Source organism: Pelmatolapia mariae, linkage group LG16_19 (genome assembly GCF_036321145.2).
Source record: "Pelmatolapia mariae isolate MD_Pm_ZW linkage group LG16_19, Pm_UMD_F_2, whole genome shotgun sequence".
NCBI classification, from domain to species: domain Eukaryota; kingdom Metazoa; phylum Chordata; class Actinopteri; order Cichliformes; family Cichlidae; genus Pelmatolapia; species Pelmatolapia mariae.
The window spans coordinates 20414514-20435610 of NC_086241.1; the positions used below are offsets into that span (position 1 = coordinate 20414514).

General features: G+C 40.8%; 1 protein-coding gene across 1 annotated transcript in view; it reads right to left on the bottom strand.

Annotated features, from left to right (window-relative positions):
- Positions 1–374: 374 nt before the first annotated feature.
- The window catches only part of col4a1 (collagen, type IV, alpha 1), a 46017-nt gene continuing 25294 nt past the window's right edge, over positions 375–21097 (bottom strand). Inside the window, exons 8-52 of the mRNA XM_063496727.1 lie at positions 20963–20989; positions 20765–20839; positions 20587–20649; positions 20349–20384; positions 20207–20245; positions 19243–19332; positions 19073–19108; positions 18909–18968; positions 18755–18790; positions 18618–18662; positions 18480–18512; positions 16461–16512; positions 16308–16343; positions 16046–16192; positions 15831–15914; positions 15612–15695; positions 13991–14061; positions 13648–13839; positions 12495–12663; positions 12325–12417; positions 12045–12149; positions 11829–11926; positions 11520–11670; positions 11296–11409; positions 10885–11052; positions 10260–10349; positions 9927–10079; positions 9709–9807; positions 9514–9603; positions 9142–9281; positions 8115–8241; positions 7923–8003; positions 7429–7527; positions 6221–6271; positions 5948–6133; positions 5502–5635; positions 5305–5377; positions 5103–5174; positions 4874–5002; positions 4656–4754; positions 4353–4565; positions 4076–4253; positions 3872–3986; positions 2602–2774; positions 375–2287 (exon numbers count right to left, since the gene is read on the bottom strand). Coding sequence (XP_063352797.1) covers positions 2206–2287; positions 2602–2774; positions 3872–3986; positions 4076–4253; positions 4353–4565; positions 4656–4754; positions 4874–5002; positions 5103–5174; positions 5305–5377; positions 5502–5635; positions 5948–6133; positions 6221–6271; positions 7429–7527; positions 7923–8003; positions 8115–8241; positions 9142–9281; positions 9514–9603; positions 9709–9807; positions 9927–10079; positions 10260–10349; positions 10885–11052; positions 11296–11409; positions 11520–11670; positions 11829–11926; positions 12045–12149; positions 12325–12417; positions 12495–12663; positions 13648–13839; positions 13991–14061; positions 15612–15695; positions 15831–15914; positions 16046–16192; positions 16308–16343; positions 16461–16512; positions 18480–18512; positions 18618–18662; positions 18755–18790; positions 18909–18968; positions 19073–19108; positions 19243–19332; positions 20207–20245; positions 20349–20384; positions 20587–20649; positions 20765–20839; positions 20963–20989 — 4488 coding nt within the window. The 3' untranslated portion in view covers positions 375–2205. The remainder of the gene's footprint in view (positions 2288–2601; positions 2775–3871; positions 3987–4075; positions 4254–4352; positions 4566–4655; positions 4755–4873; positions 5003–5102; positions 5175–5304; positions 5378–5501; positions 5636–5947; positions 6134–6220; positions 6272–7428; positions 7528–7922; positions 8004–8114; positions 8242–9141; positions 9282–9513; positions 9604–9708; positions 9808–9926; positions 10080–10259; positions 10350–10884; positions 11053–11295; positions 11410–11519; positions 11671–11828; positions 11927–12044; positions 12150–12324; positions 12418–12494; positions 12664–13647; positions 13840–13990; positions 14062–15611; positions 15696–15830; positions 15915–16045; positions 16193–16307; positions 16344–16460; positions 16513–18479; positions 18513–18617; positions 18663–18754; positions 18791–18908; positions 18969–19072; positions 19109–19242; positions 19333–20206; positions 20246–20348; positions 20385–20586; positions 20650–20764; positions 20840–20962; positions 20990–21097) is intronic.

A 21097-nucleotide genomic window follows, 5' to 3' on the forward strand; every position in this document is an offset into this window, starting at 1 on the left:
GGGTTATCTGGTTCTCTGCAGAATGTATTGATCCGTTTGTGTTTTCGTGGGGTGAATGGGTTTGTTGGCCACAGTCCCTGCAGAAGTGCTGAGGTAGTGGCTGCACCACACTGTAGAAGGGTTGCTGCAAACGTTACATTTAATTTATTGGTCATAATATATCTGGAGTAAGCTTTTGCTGCCTGCTGTTGCCTAGTGACTAGTAAAAACAAAATGAGCTTTTGAGTCACACATACTGGGAGCTTTGATATAAGAAAGCAGCAACTTGCTCTCAGTGTATGCTGATGCTGCCCTCTAGTGGCGGTTCTGGAGTACTGCGTTAAAAATGTTGTCTTGGAAACAGGAAACACAAAATAATAATAATAAAAAAAAAATTCTACAAATCATTTTATTTCAGGAATTACACAGTTTTGGATGTGAAATATTAAAAACTATTTTCTGTTCTGGTAATCACTGTTAGGAAAGGCTTGCTTAATACTGGAAAATAATTCTAATACTCTACAAAAGTCTTTGAGCATTTTATCCCAGCTAGGGCATATACTCAAACAAAAACAGGTTGCAGTCAGTGTACAGTCATTGCCTTAACTTTGCATATTTCAAAAACTCTTAAAGGGACACAGAAATGTCCCTTTCAGAGCTGTTGAAGCTATTTCGGAGCTCCGGAGAACATTTGAGGTCCAACAGGCTTTCTAAGATTAACATACGCATGAAGTTTTCTCCAGATGCTGTACATAAAGAAACAAATCTACACAACTCTATGCTAAGACCTTTTAAAGGATTTTAACCTGCATAGGCACTATATGTCCTCGACCTGATTGCGTAACCATCACATCATGACCCATCGATCCATCCGTGGTCCTTCAGTTTGTCCAATTCAGGGTCACAGCTGGGCTGCAGTCTATCCCAGAGAGGTGGGGTACACCCTGGACAGGTTGCCAGTCTGTCACAGAGAAACAGATAACCGTTTGCACTCACATTCACGCCTATGGCCACTTTAGAATCACCAATTAACCGAACCCCGTGCACGTCTTTGGAGTGTGGGAGGAAGCCAGAGTACTCGGAGAGAACCAACATCATGACCTTTAGAGGATTACACTTTGCACTAAATAAACAGGAATAACAAAAAAGCAGTTCACAAAGGGAAACAGTCAAGTACACATCCAAAACTGCAAATACATGTTATGTATCTATACACGTGCATCTCCTTAGGATCAAAGATGATGAGGATATGTTTCACTTAAGGGGGTAAATTCTTGGAAACACAACTGTTATAAACTGTTATAAACAAGGTTTGTACAGAGAAAAAAACACAAGAAGGATGATTTTTTCTTGGCTATTTCTTTGTGTGCATTTGTCATGTCAACAACAGGGTTGTGCAACAATATATATGTAGACATTGCAACATGCATGCCATTTCCAAGCCATTCAAATCTTGTTTTCTCTCACACAGACACACACACACACAGTCACATGCCTGGTAATGCTATTTCAGTGCTGTTTTGTATGTTAATAAGGCGATGGTTTTCACGCATTAACACATTCTTTTCGGATATATGGCATCTCAGATAAACTCACGTCGAACATATTCTCAGAAATTTTATAAATAAAAATGGGATTAATAACACACAAAGTAACTCATCAATAACCTGAGGCGAGTATGGTGAACTATGTTAAGAAGGAATGCGTCGTATTTACAACAGAGTGATTAGCATACATCTGTGTCTGCAACTTTATGGCGGTATAAATGGCAAGCATCTGTAACCAGTGGTAAGTCCTAGCGTTTACATTAGTAGGGTTTAACTAAGGTGTGAACATATATCATATTGTGTTGCTATATCTTTGAAACACTGGTAGGGAATGGAAATAAAAACAATGAAAAGAAAAAGGCACATAAGATTCAATAGCACCTGACTGACACACACAGCCCTTTCAAAATTAACACCAGTTTACCAGTTCAGGGGGCATGTCAGTGCAGTGGTAAACTGGGTGTCACACTTAACATGTTGTGATTGTGTGTTTCTGCATGGAGCAAACGGCCACTTGGTCTCTGTGGTTTGGTTTCAGTCTCTGGCCGTGATCCTATCCTACATGCCAGGCAGGGCAATAGCACCATCCTTTAGAAAACGGGAAATAAAGCCAAGTCGATGACGTCAGCGCACGCCTTATTGCTCTTCGCGGTAAAACGGAGGCCTTTGGTATTGCTGCTTATGTCCTCTTCATGCAAACCTGACAGCGGCTTATGTGTGTTCGGAGGCTGCCGGCTTTTAGCGTTGCTGGGACGGGTTTCCTGGAAGGAAGGAGAGTGAAAAAATATTATATCCCCATGATGTAAACTTGAAGGAAATGTGATGATAACTTAAAAATGGCAGGCAGATGAGCTTGTCTCACTGCCCTGTACCAACACACAAAATCACTAAAAGCTTTGTTTGAGTGTTGTCAGCAGTCTGTTGCAGTGATAAGCAGATCCAAAAATACTGTTGCACGTTTTACAATAAACTAGAGCAAGGTCATGAATTTAAAGGTCAGCAAAAAAAAAGGCATTTTTGAATTTTTTTAAAAAGTCAAGAAAGTCAATGTCTGCATGTCAGAGTTCTGCCTTACGTAAACATTTCACTGTCTTCAATGGTAGCGAGCCAGAAGCTGTAGGAGTTGGCGTAATAGTTGCAGGTTCCTCGACCGTGACACTCGATGAATGGAGCGCTGCGGAATTCCTCCAGACAGGAACCGGGAGAAGCCAAAGCCTGGCCCGAACCCTCAGCACCAGCACTGGTGTGCTACACAAACACGACAACATGCAATGCAAATTAATGAGTGGCCTTTTACATCTATAAGACAATAACTAACAGAGTTTTATTGGCGTTTGTTATTTACAAAAACAAGCAAAGTCTAGTATCAGCTGATCTCACTGCCATCCCACATCAGCTGATAACATGTGTTTGTCATACCTCATACCGCTCCATTTAGGGGTCAGCACAGTGAACAATCTGCCTCCATCTCACTCTTTCGTCTCTGCATGTCCTCATTCACTACATTCATGAATTTTCTCTGTGGTTTCCTCTTTTCCTGTCTGGCAGCTCCATCTTTAACATTCTTTGTCCAACAACAGCCCTATTCCTCCTCTGCACAAGCCTCAGCCTTACCTCTCTTTGTCCCCAAGCTGCTCACCCTGAGCTGTCGCCCTGATAAATGTCTGAGTAGGTTCTCAGTCATCCAGGTCATGGTACTGTAGTCTTAGGAGCTTGACGAGAGGTTTTAGGACTGAAGAAGCCTCTTGGATGAGAGTCGCCTTCTTGTCAAACTCTGATAACAGAATTTCTAATCATCCCGGTCACTCATAATTAACATCTTAGCATCCTAAGCTAGCAACCCCCCCTCTTTGTCAGTGCCACCATCTGCAAACATTCCCTTTCACTCTTGCTGCTATCCTTCTGTCACAAATCACCCCCTGACACTCATCTCCACCTGATCCACCCTGCCAAATATAAATTACTACAAATGGAAAAACAATCCACTTTTGATTGAAGGAGTACTGACTGCAATGAATAATACTGCAGTTTATAATGGAGTGTACTGAACCAACACCCAGGGAACGCAGCTTGATCTCATTCTCTGTAGTCAGCAAATATAGACAGCACAGAAAACAGAAGTGCTTCCCTTGGGTGACTGTGATCTGCTTCACAGCCACTAACTGATTCAACACTTGTGCAGATATCAGCCCTCTTTGTCACAGTGCAGCAATTACAACCTTGCACTACTCATAATTACATTTCTGAAATGCTCATGGTGACTAAATTTAAGAGTCATTATTATATAGCCATGACTTATTCATCCATGGTGGACAAATATATTTGAGAGACCAGAGCTGTCTTACCATAACAAAGGAGTAGCCGATCCACAGAGAGTCCCAGCCTCGAGGGCACGGTGGGATCATAATGGTCTGACTGTGAACTGCTATCACCATGGCTGGAGCTTCACATACAGCGCACCTGTGCACAAATTCATATTAGAACAGCACGAGTCAAATCAAGCATCAAATGCATGTGAAACAGCAGAGTGTAAAGGAATCGTGACTTACCTACTGATGAAGGGTTTAATGCTTTCACCAGTGATAGGTGCCATGCTCATGGGCATGGGCTCAGGTGAGGTGAGCCAGTAGGAGTAATCATTACGGGAGGCAAAGTTACACACATTGTTGATATTACAGAAGAGGAAGGGCATGGGGCTGAACTTTTTTAGACAGCTGCCTGCCGTACCTAAAATGCAAAGCCAAAAGAATATCAAATGAACCCACAAATCTTTTCCGTTATGTCCCTGCTTTATATTGAGGCCTTCTTCTATTCATATTGTCTCACCTAAGTCTTGCCCATGAGAGCGCTCATTGCCCTGGACGTAGAGCAAGGAGTAGCCATCATATATGAGAGAGGTTCCCTCGGGACACAGTGGGATGTCCACCGATTGGCTGTGACGTGTTACGAGGAAACCGTGATCCATGGACGAGGGGCCGGGTGGACCGGCCGGGCCTGGAACACCATTAGGTCCAGGGGGGCCAGGGTGTCCCCTAGGTCCTAAAGATATGAAGAAATCAGTAGAACCAAAACAATGGCAGCACAGCAAAGAGCACCAACACCGTGCATTAATCACGTGGAGTGTCTCACCTTGTGGCCCTGGAAAGCCAGGTTCTCCTTTGACCCCGTTCTGACCATTATATCCAGGGAGACCTTCTTCGCCTTTTGGCCCTGGAAAACCTGTCACACCTGAGAAAAATGAATGAAAAATGGTAGCGTTATTAAAAAGGGTGTGGGTGAAAGGCGAGCAGGAGCAAGCTGTTGTGTGACAGGGGTCTAAATGGGGCATATTTCTTCATAACCATCACCTCTATCTCCTTTCTGCCCTGGAAGCCCAGATGGCCCCTGAGGTCCCGGTAAACCTTGAGTTCCTGGGAAGCCGATGTCTCCTTTTATGAACATTTGAGGGCCGGGAGGACCAGGAGGGCCTTCGTTACCTAAAATAGGACATAAATATTTAATTCAAAGACATTTAATACATTAACATTTAATAACGTCAGTATCACCACAGCTAAGTTTGTTTCATTCTTGTGTTACCTTTTTCGCCTGGGAATCCTCTGTCTCCAGCTTCTCCTCTATATCCAAGGTCTCCAGCAACACCCTTTTGTCCTAAGGTTGGTAAAAGTTTGTTTTACCATAATTATTTGTGTAAAAATACATGTATTTTTACACATTTCTTTCCATAATTGCTTGAACAGATGCAGATGACACACAAATATATCACTCTGAATACACTCACCTGGGAAGCCAGTTACACCCTGTAATCCTATCTCTCCCTTCGGTCCATCAAGACCTGGAAGCCCAGGTGCTCCCTGTAATCAAAAACATAAATATTGCTGCCATTGTAAATTTAATGGCTCTCTCTCCTCTGAAGGAACATTATCTAATGTTTACAGCAAGAGGAAAGCTCAAATTGAAAACAGCCTTATGACATACCGGCAGTCCAGGTAATCCAGAATCCCCCTTTATTCCCAACTCTCCCTGGAAACCCTGGAGACCCTGATCTCCTTTCTCTCCCTTCTGTCCATCTCTGCCTGGAAAGCCACCAGGTCCTGGTTGTCCTGGGATTCCTGTTTGATAAAGACAAAGAAAGTTGTTTTTTTTTTTAATCTATCAACTACTGTATCTGGAATAAATAACCATGTTTATGCACTTTTTATGCCCTGACTTCCCCAAAGTTTCCCCTGATGCATCCATCAGAGTGGAAGTGTGTGAGCATTATATAAAAGTGCTTAGGTATAGAAAATGTGTGTACGACTAGGTGAATGAGATTTGTAGCTGAAAGTGCTTTGGCTGCTTAAACAGAGTATAAAGTATAAGTAGTCCTTTTTACCATCACCATGAAGCAAAAAATTATCTGCATCTTTACTTTCTCACAGTACCTGCTTCTCCAGGTTGTCCTGTTTCTCCCCTATCTCCTTTAGGTCCTTCTAGAGAGAAACCCGAGGGACCCTGTTCTCCTGGCTGTCCTTGAGGTCCCTGTGGGCCGGAAAATCCCTTATCACCTTTCACACCAGGGACACCTGGAATACCTGGGTTGCCAGGAAAGCCAGGACTGCCTTTGTCTCCTACAGTGAGGGGGGAAAAAGCCATATGAAACTTTGCTGTCCTTTGAATTGAATCAATATAAACATCAGTGTTGTAGAGGCCCCCACCTTTGCTGCCAAGCTCGCCAGGCGGCCCAGGAAAACCAATTCCAGCCATACCTGCAGAAATGGGTAGATACAGGATATATTTTAATACATTAAAGTTACTGCTGCAAACAACAAATTTTGTTTTAGCAAAATTTACTTTCAAACAGAAATAATCTCATTACAGTTCACTGCCCACGGCATCCTCTAATTGTGTTTGCTTGTTTTAAAAAAATTACTTAAATCGTTATAGGACGAGAGCTTTTAAAATATACATATATTTAATATACAATTAAAATATACATAGAATGGGAAAATTTGCAGTTTCAAGTAAACAGGGAAACATATATATATACTCATTCTCTGTATATAAATGATTTAATACAGCAATAACTTACAGACTTCCTGATGTGTTTTTTATGAATGACATATAGTACAAGAAGGTTACACACTTTCATGTTCAGAGGTTAAAGCTTAGCTTCACACGAGTCCTTTAGGTGCAACCTAAAGGACTGAAAAATGAAGGTTTCATGTAAGAGCCAAAAAGAGCCCAGCATGTAAAAAAATCTCCAAATTTAAAGCATTAAAAACATTTGTACAAAAAAAAAGGTTTTGGCATCTCTGCATGCTCAATAGTTTTATATAAAATCTGAGGAGAGTGAATTTTGAAACTGATAGGTGACCTGACAGGGAGCTGGGGTTGATTATGTCTGCAAGGCCTCATCCATAACTTCCGGTCATTAAACTGGACTTCTTCACTGAGTGTGTGCTGTTGGTTCCTTTTGGAGCATTTTTATTGGATTATCTAATTTTATGACTTGTTGTGTGGCACAGACCATCCATCACATTTCTGCCTCAGATTTTTTCAGTGAGATTCCTTTAGCATGAATTAGCCTATGCATCTTGCTAATGTTGTCTCAGCAACCTTTCATCCAAATAAGGCAAGTTTGGTTCCTAATAACAACACGGCCATGGCCCCAGTGCTAATACTGATCCTTCAAAATATGTAGTCCAAAGGATATGTATATTTTTACAACACCTATGATTTTTTTGTTTGTTTGTTTCTGAGTTTTGTTTCGTTTTGGTTTTTTTTTTTTTTTTTTTGGGGGGGGGGGGGGGGGTTGCTTTTGATGTTGAAAAAAAAAATGATTGAAGTCTCTTTTCCTACAGTGGAGTAAAAAACTCTCTCACTGGATGGTTGGCAGTCTTCTTTTAACTTCTTACAGACTAACCTGGCTGTCCTCTCTCTCCTGTGGACCCTGGGATTCCATCACGTCCAGAATCTCCTTTATCTCCCTTTGGACCAGAAAGCCCCTGCAGGCCAACTTCGCCTGGAAAACAACAAGTATACATACTAAAGGGTTTCTGTGTGTCAAACTGGAAGAGTCACAATTTACACTCGCTGATTTCCAACAGCACTAATTTGGGACACGTACATCATTTAGCTGTCAGTGCTCATTACAGAAAAACCATAAAAGCTTATGTTTAAACTCAGAATTTAGCCAAAGTGGTTTCTTAATATAACTGATGTGAAAAAAGGTCAAGCAAGGTTACCACCCTTTGAGAGTTTTGAGAAATGGCACACTCACCTCCAAAAATCACAACTCAGTGATTACTCCTTTTTTTAACCTCAAATGTGTCCCACAAGATTGCCTCAAACCATGAATAAATTAGTGTAATATAAATATGTGGATACAGTTGCCTGATAAACAAGCCTCTTACTTACCAGGCCGGCCATCTTGACCAGGCTCTCCTACAAACCCAGGAAGTCCAGGGGTACCCTTGTCCCCTGGTCTACCTGGCTGACCTGCACAACACACAGATCACAATACACCTTAAAACACAACATGTATGAATACTGTACCTTGATTTGGCCAGGTAAGCAAAACTAAATTGACAACCCAGACAGAAATCTGACCTTGATACCCATGGCTTCCTTGTTCTCCCTTGGGTCCTGGCAGTCCTGGCTTGCCAGGCATGCCCTCTTGGCCTTTCTGACCCTTATCTCCAGCTCGTCCTGGGAATCCTGGCTCGCCAGTCTGACCCTGTACAAATAAAGCAGGAATTCTAATTAAAGAAATGGAAGGGCTCATTAATATTAAGGAACTACTCTGAATATTTTTGAAAATTTAACGGCAGCTACTGCGATGTTTGCCTTTCCACCTCTGCTGAGTGTCAGTTAACAGCCTTGTAATGATGACCTGTTAATAACATCAGACCTGCACTGGACATGAGTAACAGAGTGTGTTGATCATCTCATCTTCACACTTTTGACAAATAGAACAGAAGAAGGCACATGTACAAGACCCGTCTCAAGTTTGCTGTTGAACATCTTATTGATTCAAAGAGGGCCTGGGAGAAAGCACTGTGGTTAGATGTAAGCTTGCCCCACTGTGTTTGGAGGAAGAGAAATCTGAGCATGAACCAAAGAACACCATCCCCACAGTCAAGCATGGAGGTAGAAACATTATGCCTTGGGCAGGCCCATGTATCATAAAAACCTTGGCCAAGAACCTCCTTCCTTCAGCCAGAACACTGAAGATGCCAGCAAGGAAACAAAGGAGTGGCTAAAGAAGAAGCTGTTGATATTCTGTTTCTCTCAGTTAAAATGAAACTACCATAAAAAAATTAGGATCTGTTCATATTTTTGTAAGTCAGCACACTTTAAATTCAATCAATCAAGGTGGAATAATGTTGTAGTACTGAAATTATAGGAATATTATAGGAATAGAAGCCCTCACTATAAATCACAGCGGTATTTGTTAAACTGGAAATGATTTTTATTATTGAATGACACTTGCTACCAAAGCCCATCATAGGTCTTCTCAACTTATATAATAATTATTAATATGTATTGTACTGTGGGGTTGATGCTGACTCAAAGTTCTGCCTGTATCCATAGAATCAGTGTTGTAACAATCAACAGTTTTTTAATAGTGGAATACCTTTTGTCCTGGAAATCCTGGGATGCCAATACCTGGCTCACCAGGTAATCCTGTTTCTCCCTTTTCTCCATCCGTGCCTCTGAATCCAGGATGTCCAGATGTACCTATATCTCCTTTGACACCCTTTGGACCAGTTGGACCTGTAAAAGCAGACAATGTGTGCATTAACAATCAATTAATTTAATGTACATAGCTGTTGCTCATCACAGTGAAATGTAAGTTAAGATTTTCCCCTGCCTGAAACGGTCTTAATACAGGTGCTCGCACTTGTGTTTTTATAGGACTTAAATTGTACTGACTGTAACACATTTATTACAGGCTTGTACCCATACATTCATTCTCACAATTTGTGTGTTATCCGTGTGCCTCTACCTGGTACTCCCATCTCCCCTGTACCACCCTTTGGTCCAGGTGGTCCCATACCGCCAGGCTCTCCAGGTTCGCCAGAGTCTCCTTTGTCACCTGAGAAATATCAATAACATTACAATTGCACTTGCTTAAAAATCTGCACATATGAAGATAATGCAATAGCACAGTTAAAATTGAAGTTCTGGTCAGATAACTCACCAGGTTTTCCAGGTAATCCAGGCTCTCCATCTTTCCCTGGCATTCCAGGATCTCCTGGCAATCCAGGTATGCCCCTCTCGCCACTGGTCCCTGGGTTACCTAAAAGTAAAAAAAATATCCCTTAAACTATAGGCAAATATACAGATTCAAAAATGGGTTTGTTTGTAAATAAATAAAGTTAAAAAAAATTCTAAAAAGACGCATATGTTGTTTTATACCTATGTCTCCTTTGTCTCCCTTCACTCCCTTCATGTGCTCCATGTCAACATCACTCATGTTCCCAGGAGGTCCCTGAACACCCGGCTCTCCTCTGTCACCTTTTAGTCCAGGCTCTCCAATATCACCTCTTCGTCCAGTAAGACCAGGATCACCTGAGAGGAATGGAAGGAAAAAGACGTTTTTATTGAGGTGACTGTTGTTGTGGTTTGGCACTATATATACACAAAACACTGAATTTAATTGAACTGCTACTAATTAATAAACCATGAATAGCCTAAAATGTGAGACATGGAATAGAAAAAACATGAGTTTTTATATTTGGCATTCCTCACCTCTCGGACCAGGAGATCCAGGTGTACCGGGAGGCCCAGGATATCCCGGTATTCCAGGTGTTCCCATTAACCCCATTTCACCTTTAGCACCTAGAAGATTAAATGGGTGAAAATGCTTTAAATAAGCTTGTGTCATGTCAGGAAAACAAACTACATTGTAATCAGATTTTAAAATGACATAAATGCAATGTGATGCGACGGATGTAGCTTCAACTTTTCCATCAGAAACCCTTTTCTCATCAGTTTCTCATTAGTTTATTAATTCCAAGCTCTGTGGTTATTTTCTTTAGTTTGGAGAAACTGGCAGTAAAGCTCAACATTTCTGTGGATATAATTCAAACTAAAAACATTGTTGTCCTTACTTTGAAGATTTTTAATTTGAAACATGCACAGAAGGTGTTGAGAGTTACTGACAACAGCTTGACACGAGAGTGGTAACACCTTGAAACAACCTCAGCGTATCTAGTTCATTGTGGGAGCAGTAAAGATGGCAAACTGTAAATTATGTTCATTAAAAAAATATACATTTTACTTTTTTCACAAACTGACCCTTAAAAAGTATAATGAGCAAAAAAAAATAAAAAATACTGTCATACAAATGTCCAAACAAGACTGTTTGTCTTACCTTGGTTTCCAATGAGTCCATCCCTGCCTGGTAAACCTGGAGGCCCTGGCAGTCCTTTAGTTCCTGGTACTCCTGGAAACCCAAGGTTTCCTTTCTCTCCCTGAGGCCCTGGCATGTCTAGACCAGGAGGACCTGGGTAGCCCTTTTCCCCCTTGACACCTTCCCCACCTGGACAGGACACACACATAAACACATTTGATTTCTACAGCACTAATCACATTAATTTGCTTTGCTTCTGTTCTGAGTTACAGCTTTCTATTATGGTGTCAAAATAAAGTAGCATGCACTGGACTTGATAGTGCATATACAGCCATGATTGTTTTATTATCTTGCCCTATGGATTTCTTTGTGACATGGTACAGATTATCTTGCAAGAAAAATTATATTTTTTTCTGCTGAGTGGTAGCTCACCATGAGGACCAGGCTCTCCAGGAGGCCCCTGTAGTCCAGGAGGTCCAGGCAATCCTTTTCCTGGAGGACCGGGTTTGCCAACCAGTCCAGGAAGTCCAGGAGGTCCCACATCACCTATTTTTAAAAAGAAAAAAAATAATAGTCTTGGTACTGAAGATGAAACTTTTCAGCATCAATTAATTGCAAAATAGCTTCAGAGCAAATTTGTAATAATCCTGCCGTACCTTTAAGACCCTGAGGTCCAGGTGGGCCTGTATGTCCTTCTCGTCCAGGAACACCAGGGAATCCAATGCTGCCCTTCTCTCCCTGGAAGCCAGGAATTCCTTGGTGGCCTTGTGAACCTTTGGGACCTGGAAGTCCCCGTCCAGGTTCACCCTGTAAGTTATGCAAATAAGCACTGACACTGATTCACCTGGGAGTTAAATCTCTAAAGTTATTATTGCTCTATATCTAGTGATACTTTGCTTTTGTTGTATGTGGTAAATGTAAATCTACAAGTATAATTAGATTTATAAATAGTGACAAATACAAACCTTTGGTCCAGGTGGACCAGGAGATCCTGTTGTGCCATCCTTTCCTGATCTTCCTGGTTCTCCTGGTAATCCAGGGGCTCCTGGAATTCCGCTGCTTCCTACAAGCATGAATAAAAATATTTCTCTAAGTTCTGTATCGCTTACCTCATGTACATACCCCGTATACATTTTGCTCCATGATACTTAGAAAGGAGTCAATATTATGAAATAACTCACCTTTAGGGCCAGTTGGGCCTGGAAATCCAATCCCAGGAGATCCTTGTTCACCCTTTTCTCCTGGAAAACCGGGCAACCCTTCGTCTCCTGGAAGGCCTTTGTCACCTGCAGCCAACAACAAATTGTATAGTAAACTAAACAAACTATTTTTACATATACATGAATTTTTTAGATCATATTTTGCCCTTCCATGGTATTAATTAACACAAAATTAAAAACAAATACAGAAAACATGTTTTTAATTGGAGTTAAATTAAATCATGTCGACTATGTTGCTCACCTTTAGGTCCCTCTCTGCCTGGTTCTCCTCGTGGTCCGGGTGTGCCCTGAGGACCTGGAGTGCTCACACCTTTCCCTGGCTCACCTTTCGTACCTGGTGGACACAAGGTATGTTATCGATCAGTGTGCAAGTACAGTATCACAAGCCTGGGTTTCAGAGTTCATGCTTACCAGGTCGTCCAGGATGTCCAGGAACTCCTGGATTCCCCTGACTGCCCTTATCTCCAGTCTGTCCTGGTCGGCCAAAGCCTGGCTGACCAGGCGGACCCCTCTCTCCTGGAGGGCCAATAGGACCGGGATCACCATCTGGTCCACGTTCACCCTTGATGCCCTCTCTGGCCTGAGGAGAAGATTGGTGAAAATGTATGTCACTTTTCTTTTAGAAAAGCCGACAACAAGTTAAAACGAATAAACACTTCACTGAGAACGCAGCAATCACAGAGTGACCTGCTCTCACATTTTGAATTTGACAGCAGCGAAACATCTCAAAAAATTAGGAAGGGGGTAAAAAAGGCAGGAAAAGTAAGTGGTACAAAAAAGATGTATCATGATTTTGCAACTAATCAATTTGAATGACAACAGGTCAGCAACATGACCCGGTATAAAAAGGACACGCTAGACAGAGAGAGAGAGAGAGTGTCATGGACATTGTGTTCTCTGGCGTGTTATCCAATCAAGACTTCATCTCGGTCGGTTTTGAGTTGCATTGGTGCCTATAAAATTGGGAAACTAAACATCTGGAAAGGGCACCATCAGTGCTAAAAGGCTGTAGAGTAACACATGCTCCCCTCAACAAGCCCTTGCATATTTCAGCAAGAAAATGCTAAACCACATCTATTACAGCATCATGGCTTCTTAGTAGAAGAGTCCAGGTGTTGAACTCATCACCCTGCAGTCCAGACCTTTCATCAACTGAAACATCTGGAGTACAATGTCACGAAAAGTACAACAAAAATGACCCAGAACTCTTGAGCAGCTGCGATCCCACATGAGACAATAATGGAACAAAAGTCCCAAAAGTGCATCAGCTGGTCTCCTCAGAGATGATGCTACACAGAGGTAAACGTGCCCCTGCCCCACTGTCTTTGAGACGTGTTGCTTCCATCAAACTAAAAATGAGGTCAAATCTTTCTTAAAATTGTATCCCCTTTATGAGATTTGTACTGCATTCTATTTTTACTTTTATTTTAAATAGCATCTTAGCTTTTTCAGAATTAGGTTTCTATTCCAAGCCCTGTCGTCACATAGTTATAGTGAATCACGCCATTCAATCCAGAGACCATAGTAAAACGTTGCACAGAAATTTTACACTGCTGTCACTTACAGGTTCTCCTTTCAGGCCAGGAAATCCTGTGGGACCATCTCTTCCTGGTATTCCATCCAGCCCCGGCTGTCCAGGTAATCCATTACGACCAGGCAGACCCTTGTCCCCCTTCAGACCAGGAGCCACGAAAATGTCCCCTGGTTCACCAACAGCACCAGGAGCCCCTCTTAATCCAGGATTTCCTTGAGCACCCTGCAGACAGGTAAAAAAAAAAAAAAAGAAAAGAAAAAGAAAAAAGTACACTGCTGTTCATGATCTGTTTTTTTTTTCTCAGTGAAACTGTGAAAGAAAAATCAGCCTGAGCTGATTCTGTCATTGGTGTCTCAAATAATATTCTGCTCACAGGTCGTCCAGGTTGTCCAGGTTGTCCAGGAATACCTTTTTGTCCTTTACCGCCTACTACACCAGGAGGTCCTGAGGTGAAAATGGACATTGTGCATCTTTAATTTATTAAATACTCATTTGAATGGGTAAAACACAGAAAAAAGGAATGGTGAAATCAATGACTGCCACAACTGTAAAGAGTTGAGGAAAAAAACTAAATAAATGAGAAAACAAAATAAATGTTCAAAAATATAGTTAGGGCCAGATGTTTCTGGACAATACTGCAGCTGCATAAAGCTTTACTGCAGCTGCTTTCAGTTACTGGTTGCTTGTGAGTCGCTTCGCCTTCAGTTTCACATTCTGAAGAATATCTCATGTCTTTACTTTGACAGACTGCTGGGTGACTTTCACCGTATACTTTGGGTCATTTACCATTTGTACTGTTTGCAGCATTTAACATTTTATCACTAACATTAGCATTTGTATCTAAGCAGAGGATATAGCCTTCAGAAGGCATCCAGCTACTTTTATCAGCAGTCACATCATCAGTAAACGTTAGTGACCCGGTTCAGCTGGCAGTCTTAACATTGCCTCCACCGTGTTTCATGAGCCATTTGTCTCTTTCTCCATACTGTCGTTGTAAACCCTCTTTGTTTACATTTATGAAAGCGTTTTCTTAATTACAGACTTTGACAGTGATACTCCTGCTTTTGTCAGAGTGCTCATGTCTTGGTCAGATCTAATGTGATCATCTACTTTAGTTAAAGGAAATCAGAGCAAACATTTCAGTTTATAGTACATATATTTCATTTTAAAATTTCAACCTCAATATTGGTGATTCCCATTTATTTGACCTGCATGAAACAATACTGTAACAACACCTCTCACAAAGCATCTAAGGTAAATGTGCATGTGTGTTGGTGCTGTTGAATTTGCTTTTCCCAACTCTTTATTCCTTCTCCTTCACGTTTCTCCTTAAGTCCAAGGAAAAGGGATTAGGAAAAGACAAAAGAGATCTTTTTTTAGACTATTTGCCCGCAGCTTTTGTCTTTCCTGTGCTTATTTGTTTCACCTGAATTTCTCGAGTCTTTGTTTGTTGTGTTTTTATCTGCTTTTTGTTTTTTTGTTTTGTTTTTTTACTTAGTTTATTCATTCCCGAACCTTCAGTTCCTGGTTATAGTTGTTTTTTCATTTATTGATTCAGTTTATCCTGTTTCCCTTCTGTTCCCTGTATCTTTAGCCTTGGTCACTGTGTTTGGTGTTTCTTGTTTTGCCACTTCCTACTGTAGTTATCGGTCCCTTTTGCCTTGCTTTAAGTTTTACTTTCCCTTTTCTCTTCTTCTGATTTAGTTCAGCTATGTCTTGTTTTCCTCACCTAGCTCCAATTCCCTTGATTACCCTTCTGTGTGTATATAATGTGTCTGTCTTCCCCTTACTCTTCGTTTCTGTTTTTCTTCCTAGTGTTTTCCCTTGTTACTCCTGCTGCTTCTGACTTTTTAAATTTCCAAACGAGTCTGCAAACTCTGCAGACTCTCTGACAAAGACTCCTTATTGTAGATGGGAGCCACAGATTTTGGTGACTGGACATGACCCTTTTTTTAAATATACTTCAAATTTGAATGTGACCACATTTAACTCACCTGTGTCTCCTTTAGGACCTGGAGGACCAGGTAATCCAGGTGTGCCCGTGCCTTCACACTGAACACAGGTATCCCCTTTGTCACCTGAAACAGTTTGCAGAAACAGCAATTTAAAAAATTATGGTTTACAGTAAAGCATTTTTCAGCAGTCCCTTGGAAACAGACACATTTATATTTAATCTAAATAGATATGTCACCAGTAACAGCTGCTGTCCTTACCTTTCTGTCCCACTTCCCCTTGTAACCCTGGAGGTCCAGGTGGGCCACGATTCCCCTTCTGAATGTTACATTCACCAGGGTTAACTTGTGAACACACAGACAAAGGCACACACACGCACATTAGATTGTTAAAAAACTGGCAGATACAGATTGTATTGAAGTTTCCCTTATTGTCACATAATAAAATGATTGCATCATTCAAAGATCAGACATACTTGGTGGTCCGGGTGGTCCAGGAGGACCAGGGTTCCCCGGTTGTCCTGGAGGTCCGACAAGAGGCTCTCCTTCCACACCTCTGTCTCCCTTTTCACCCAACTCTCCTTTCTCTCCCTTCTCTCCACGAGGCCCATCAATGTGTCTGCCTGAAATACAGAACAGGAAAGTCATCAGGTGTCTTATTCAGATTAGCGTGTTTATAACTGATATGTGAAGGCTTCATGTTTTGCTGTTTAAATAAGATTATGAGTTTATTTATACCTGGTAGACCCAGCTCTCCCCGAGGACCAGGAAAACCTATAGATTAAGAAGAAAGCATGAGGAAAGGGAAAAAACCGGAGTGATCACAGATTCACAGTGGAGTTCATGAGTGTGCTTTTGTGGATTTGATAACATATTATATCATGCTTTTACCTTTCTCTCCTTTTGAACCTGGGGAACCAGGAGCGCCAGGAGGGCCAACACCCTGCATAATTAATAAAATTGCATAATGTCAGGATTTTAATATTTAAGTTTCATGTCACTTAAATCTATGTAGGTGAACCCACATCTATGCTAATCCTTTTTATGCTTCAAAGACAAACTAACAGTTGTAGCCAGTCATGATCAACGTGGGAAGTTAATAGGCCTTGTCAAGTTAAGACACTGGAGAAGCATCAACACTGCTTATTAAAGGTTTTAAATGACAGTTTGTATATGTTTGACCCTCAATATGTACTTCTGACTCTGTGTGGATTAGAGAAAAATCAAAATTGATTCAAACTTGTCCACACAGATCTTATCTTCTAAAATCTTTAAAGGTATACGCTGTACAGTCATTCCACATAATTCCAAATAATAGTTTGTGGAAGTCATCATAAGACAAAAATCACCATGCACATCTAACCACACCTGCAAAAGATCCGTCATCGCCTCTCTAAATTGTACCTCCTTATATGGTAATCTAAGTACTATTACAAAAGATCTTCTTCACTGTTAAAATCACTAATTTTCCAATGCAAACAGCTAGACCTTGGTCAATGCTATGAATCTACCTCCAGAGACTACACAAGGGTGGCAGATTATTTCCAGAAGAGCCGAGCTCTGCTACCAAACAGACAAGATATTACACATAAAATTAACACTAGTTGATGTGAGACATAACATGACCATAACAGTGTTGTTTTGAGGGGTAAGAGCTTTAAGGTACAATTGCACTTTATCATATTCACTGCCTTCACACACTTGAACTTGAGTGACATCCCATTTTTAATCCATAGACTTTAATGTGATATCAGTCCACCTTTTGCAGCTTCTGGGAAGACTTTCCAGAAGGTTTAAGAGTGTTTATGGGAGTTTTTGATCATTCTTCCAAAAGTGCATGTGTGAGCTCAGACACTGATGTTGAACAAGAAGGCCTGGCTCACTGTCTCTGCTCTAATTCATTCCAAAGGTGTTCTTTTGGGTTGAGGTCAGGACTCTGTGCAGGCCAGTCAAGTTCTCCCACACCAGATTCACTCATCTACATGTATGTCTAAATGGGCCTTGCTTTGTGCACTGGTGCACAGTCATGTTGGAACAAGAACGAGCCATCCCCAAACTGTTCCCACAAAGCTGGGAGTGTGAAATTATCCAAAATGTCTTGGTGTGCTGAAGCAATAAGAATTCCTTTCACTGGAACTAAGAGGCCAAGCTCCACTCCTGAAAAACAACCCCACACCATAATCCCCCCTCCAGCAAACACCCGGCACAATACAGTCCATGGGACTGCCATCTGTAGAAGTGTGATTCATTACTCCAGAGAACTTGTTATGTTGAGTTGCTGTCATTCCCAGTTGTTTCCTCTTTGTTATAATACCACTAACAGTTGACTGTTTAATACGTATTAGTGAGGAAAATGTCATGACTGGATTTGTTGCATAGATGGCGTCCTATGTCGTGCTGGAATTCACTGAGCTCCTGAGAGCGACCGATTCTCTAGCAAATTATTGTAGAAGCAGTCTGCATGCCTAGGTGCTTGATTTTATATGCCTGTGGATATGGAAGTGATTGGAATACCTGTTTTCAATGATTCGGATGGGCCAGTGAAAACTTTTGCAACAGACTATATGTAGCCTTAAAAGCAGCTTGAAACGTGGGTTTTCCAGTGGCCCTTAAAACCGATGAATTGGACATTCTTAGATAGCACTTTTCTACACAACATGTCTCATTTCTCACCTAAGCACATTTTTCTGCATCTAAGTACTTTCTATCTACCATTCACACTCAAATGTGTCCTGCCCAAGGATACTTTAACATGGAGACTGGAGCAGCCAGGGATCAAACTACCAACCTTCCGATTTGTAGATGACCTGCTCTACTTCCTCAACCACAACCACCCAAAACAAGAAAGGACTGTTCCATTTCAATAATCTTACTTAAAGAGTAAAAAGGGGAAAGAGAAGAATCACTTACCTCACCAGGTGGTCCCCTTTCTCCTTTTTCACCCTAAAATGAACCAAAACAGTCAGTCGGTTCATAATTCCTTTTTAACATAAATTCATTTTCAGAATAAAGCACTGACTATAATATCCAATTAGCTGGAATATTTACCTGTAAACCAGGGTATCCTAGGGCTCCAGGAAAGCCTTTTTCTCCCTGTATGAGAATATCTTGTACTTTAGCAATTATATGTTATGTAATAAAAGATAACAGCATTTAGAGTGGTTATTGCTGTAAATTATTGTTACCTGTAGCCCATTGTCTCCATCCTTGCCAGGTTTACCCTTAATTACAGAAACAAATATTTTACTGTTTCTTTTTTTAGTAAGGACAAATTAGTTTAGGTATTACACAATTACACCATCCAACAATAACGACACACACAGACAAATTGCCACTCACCGGTGGTCCATCTGGGCCGATATCGCCTTTGATGCCGTGCTGATATGGGATGCAGAAGCCCTGAAAGGGAATCAAGTGTGTCAAAAGCAATGTAATAGATATCAAATAGCTTGCATATATAATAGCAAGTTTTACACTTTAGTCTTTGAAGTAAAAATACTAACCTTGTCGCCTTTCTGTCCCGCCTCTCCTTTGAACCCCTTCAGGAATTAAAACAGAGGAATATTCAGAATGGACAAAACAGAATCTATGTAATCTTTGTTTTTTCATTTCAAGCAGTGATTTGTTTAATCGCAGACAAGAACAGAGCAATATCTGTGGAGTGGCTGAGTACCTGTGGCCCACGAACAACTGTTTGTAATCCTTTCTGTTCGAATGATGTGGGTCCAGGAGGGCCAGGTGGGCCTTGAAGTCCTTTGTCACCCTGCAGGGGAGATAAAAATAAGGGCCACAGTCAAATACTTACGAATATAAATGTAAATAAAAACACATAACAGCCAATCAAGACAAATTAAAACTTTTTTTTTTTTGCTAATGTGTCTGTTCAGTTCAGGTATATTCATATAGTGCCATCTCACAACAGCTGTCACCTCAAGGACTCAGGGAGCTGCAGCATTTTGGATTAACTGCTGGACTTTTAGAGATCTTTTAGGACAACCTGCTAATAATGAATTATAATAGTCCAGCCTTGAAGTAATAAATGCATGAACTAGTTGTTCAGCATCACTCTCAGACAGGATGCTTCTAATTTTAAAGATACTGTGCAGATGTGGTATTGGAGGTTTTTGAAGCACTTGCAGTGCAGTTATTGGACATTTAATGTGACTCACTGTGTAGTGTAGTCTACCAAGTCTAAGAGTACCTATGAAGCTGAAATTCAAGTTTTTCTTGCTAACATTGGGTGTATTTTATGCTCTCGTCTAAATGCGCCATTTCTGACTCCATATGTAGTATACAGTTATAACACAGAAAGAAACATCTGTAACAGGATGTGACTGGGGCAACAAGAACCCTACAAAAATAAGGTTAATAAAAAGACATGCTAAATGGTACAGCAATAACTTCAGCGTGCTATGTAACAGTTTATCATTAACAACAGTTGTAATGAGATATTTGTTATATCTTGTATATTTGCTAATGCTGACCCGAGTTTGCCTCTTAATTTAGTGCAGCAAGCACGAGAAAATTGCATGAAAAAGCCAAACAGAATGCTTTCTGTTAAAGGTCAAATTCCTCTATTTATGCTATTTTAACATTTAACTTCTTTGCTTCTTATTTATTTGAAACATAAATCTTACCTTTTCTCCTTTCTCACCCTCAAAGGCCAGCTTATCTCCCTATAATGAGATCAAACAGTTACACTCTCATGCAGTTTCTCAAGTCAGAAACCTTGATTGTACAGTTTATCAGTCTTGACAGTGTACTGATCAGTAATCTCACCATCGGTCCAGGAGGGCCGGGAGGGCCAGGATCACCCTGTAAAACAGTTATTAAGTTAGTCAAAGAAAAATTGTAATAACACATTCAGTAATTGCATTTAATTGAAAATCTAGAAGGACTGTTTTCTTAAAGGTGCTTTTTGTATAATTAGGAACACAGATGTGCTTCTAATATTTCTTAGAAAGTTAAGTCTTTGAATGGCTTTTTTAAGATGAGCATCACTGCACAGGTTGCTTACTCTGGGTCCTTCATAGCCAGGAGGTCCTGTAGGCCCAATAGGTCCGGGGAGGCCAGTTTGTCCCTGGGAATGAATATTGTAGGAAGAACATTCATTGTATTACTTCAGGCTGTTACTACTTTTTTCAGCGTATATAAACACATGACTGCATGTTCACAAATACACATGCACTACGCACAGGTCGGCCAGGTGTGCCGGGATATCCTTTCTCTCCTTTCATGGGAACAATTCCCATCAAACCACCAGGGTCACCCTGCAGGAGACAAAATAATTGTAAATAGTTGAAAGAATATGTCTTATTGAAAAACTGGATAAACTTGTTGTGTTTGACACATTTACTCATAAGCAAAAACATGAAAAATAAATTTTAGCTCACCTTCATTCCAGGAAGTCCCGGTATTCCCTGAGAAAAGAATGAAAAAGAAATAAATCATCTAGTAATTGTATTTTCTCACAGGGATACTATTTGCATTTAGAAACATTACTTTGTTGATTTTTTTTTTTTTCTTTT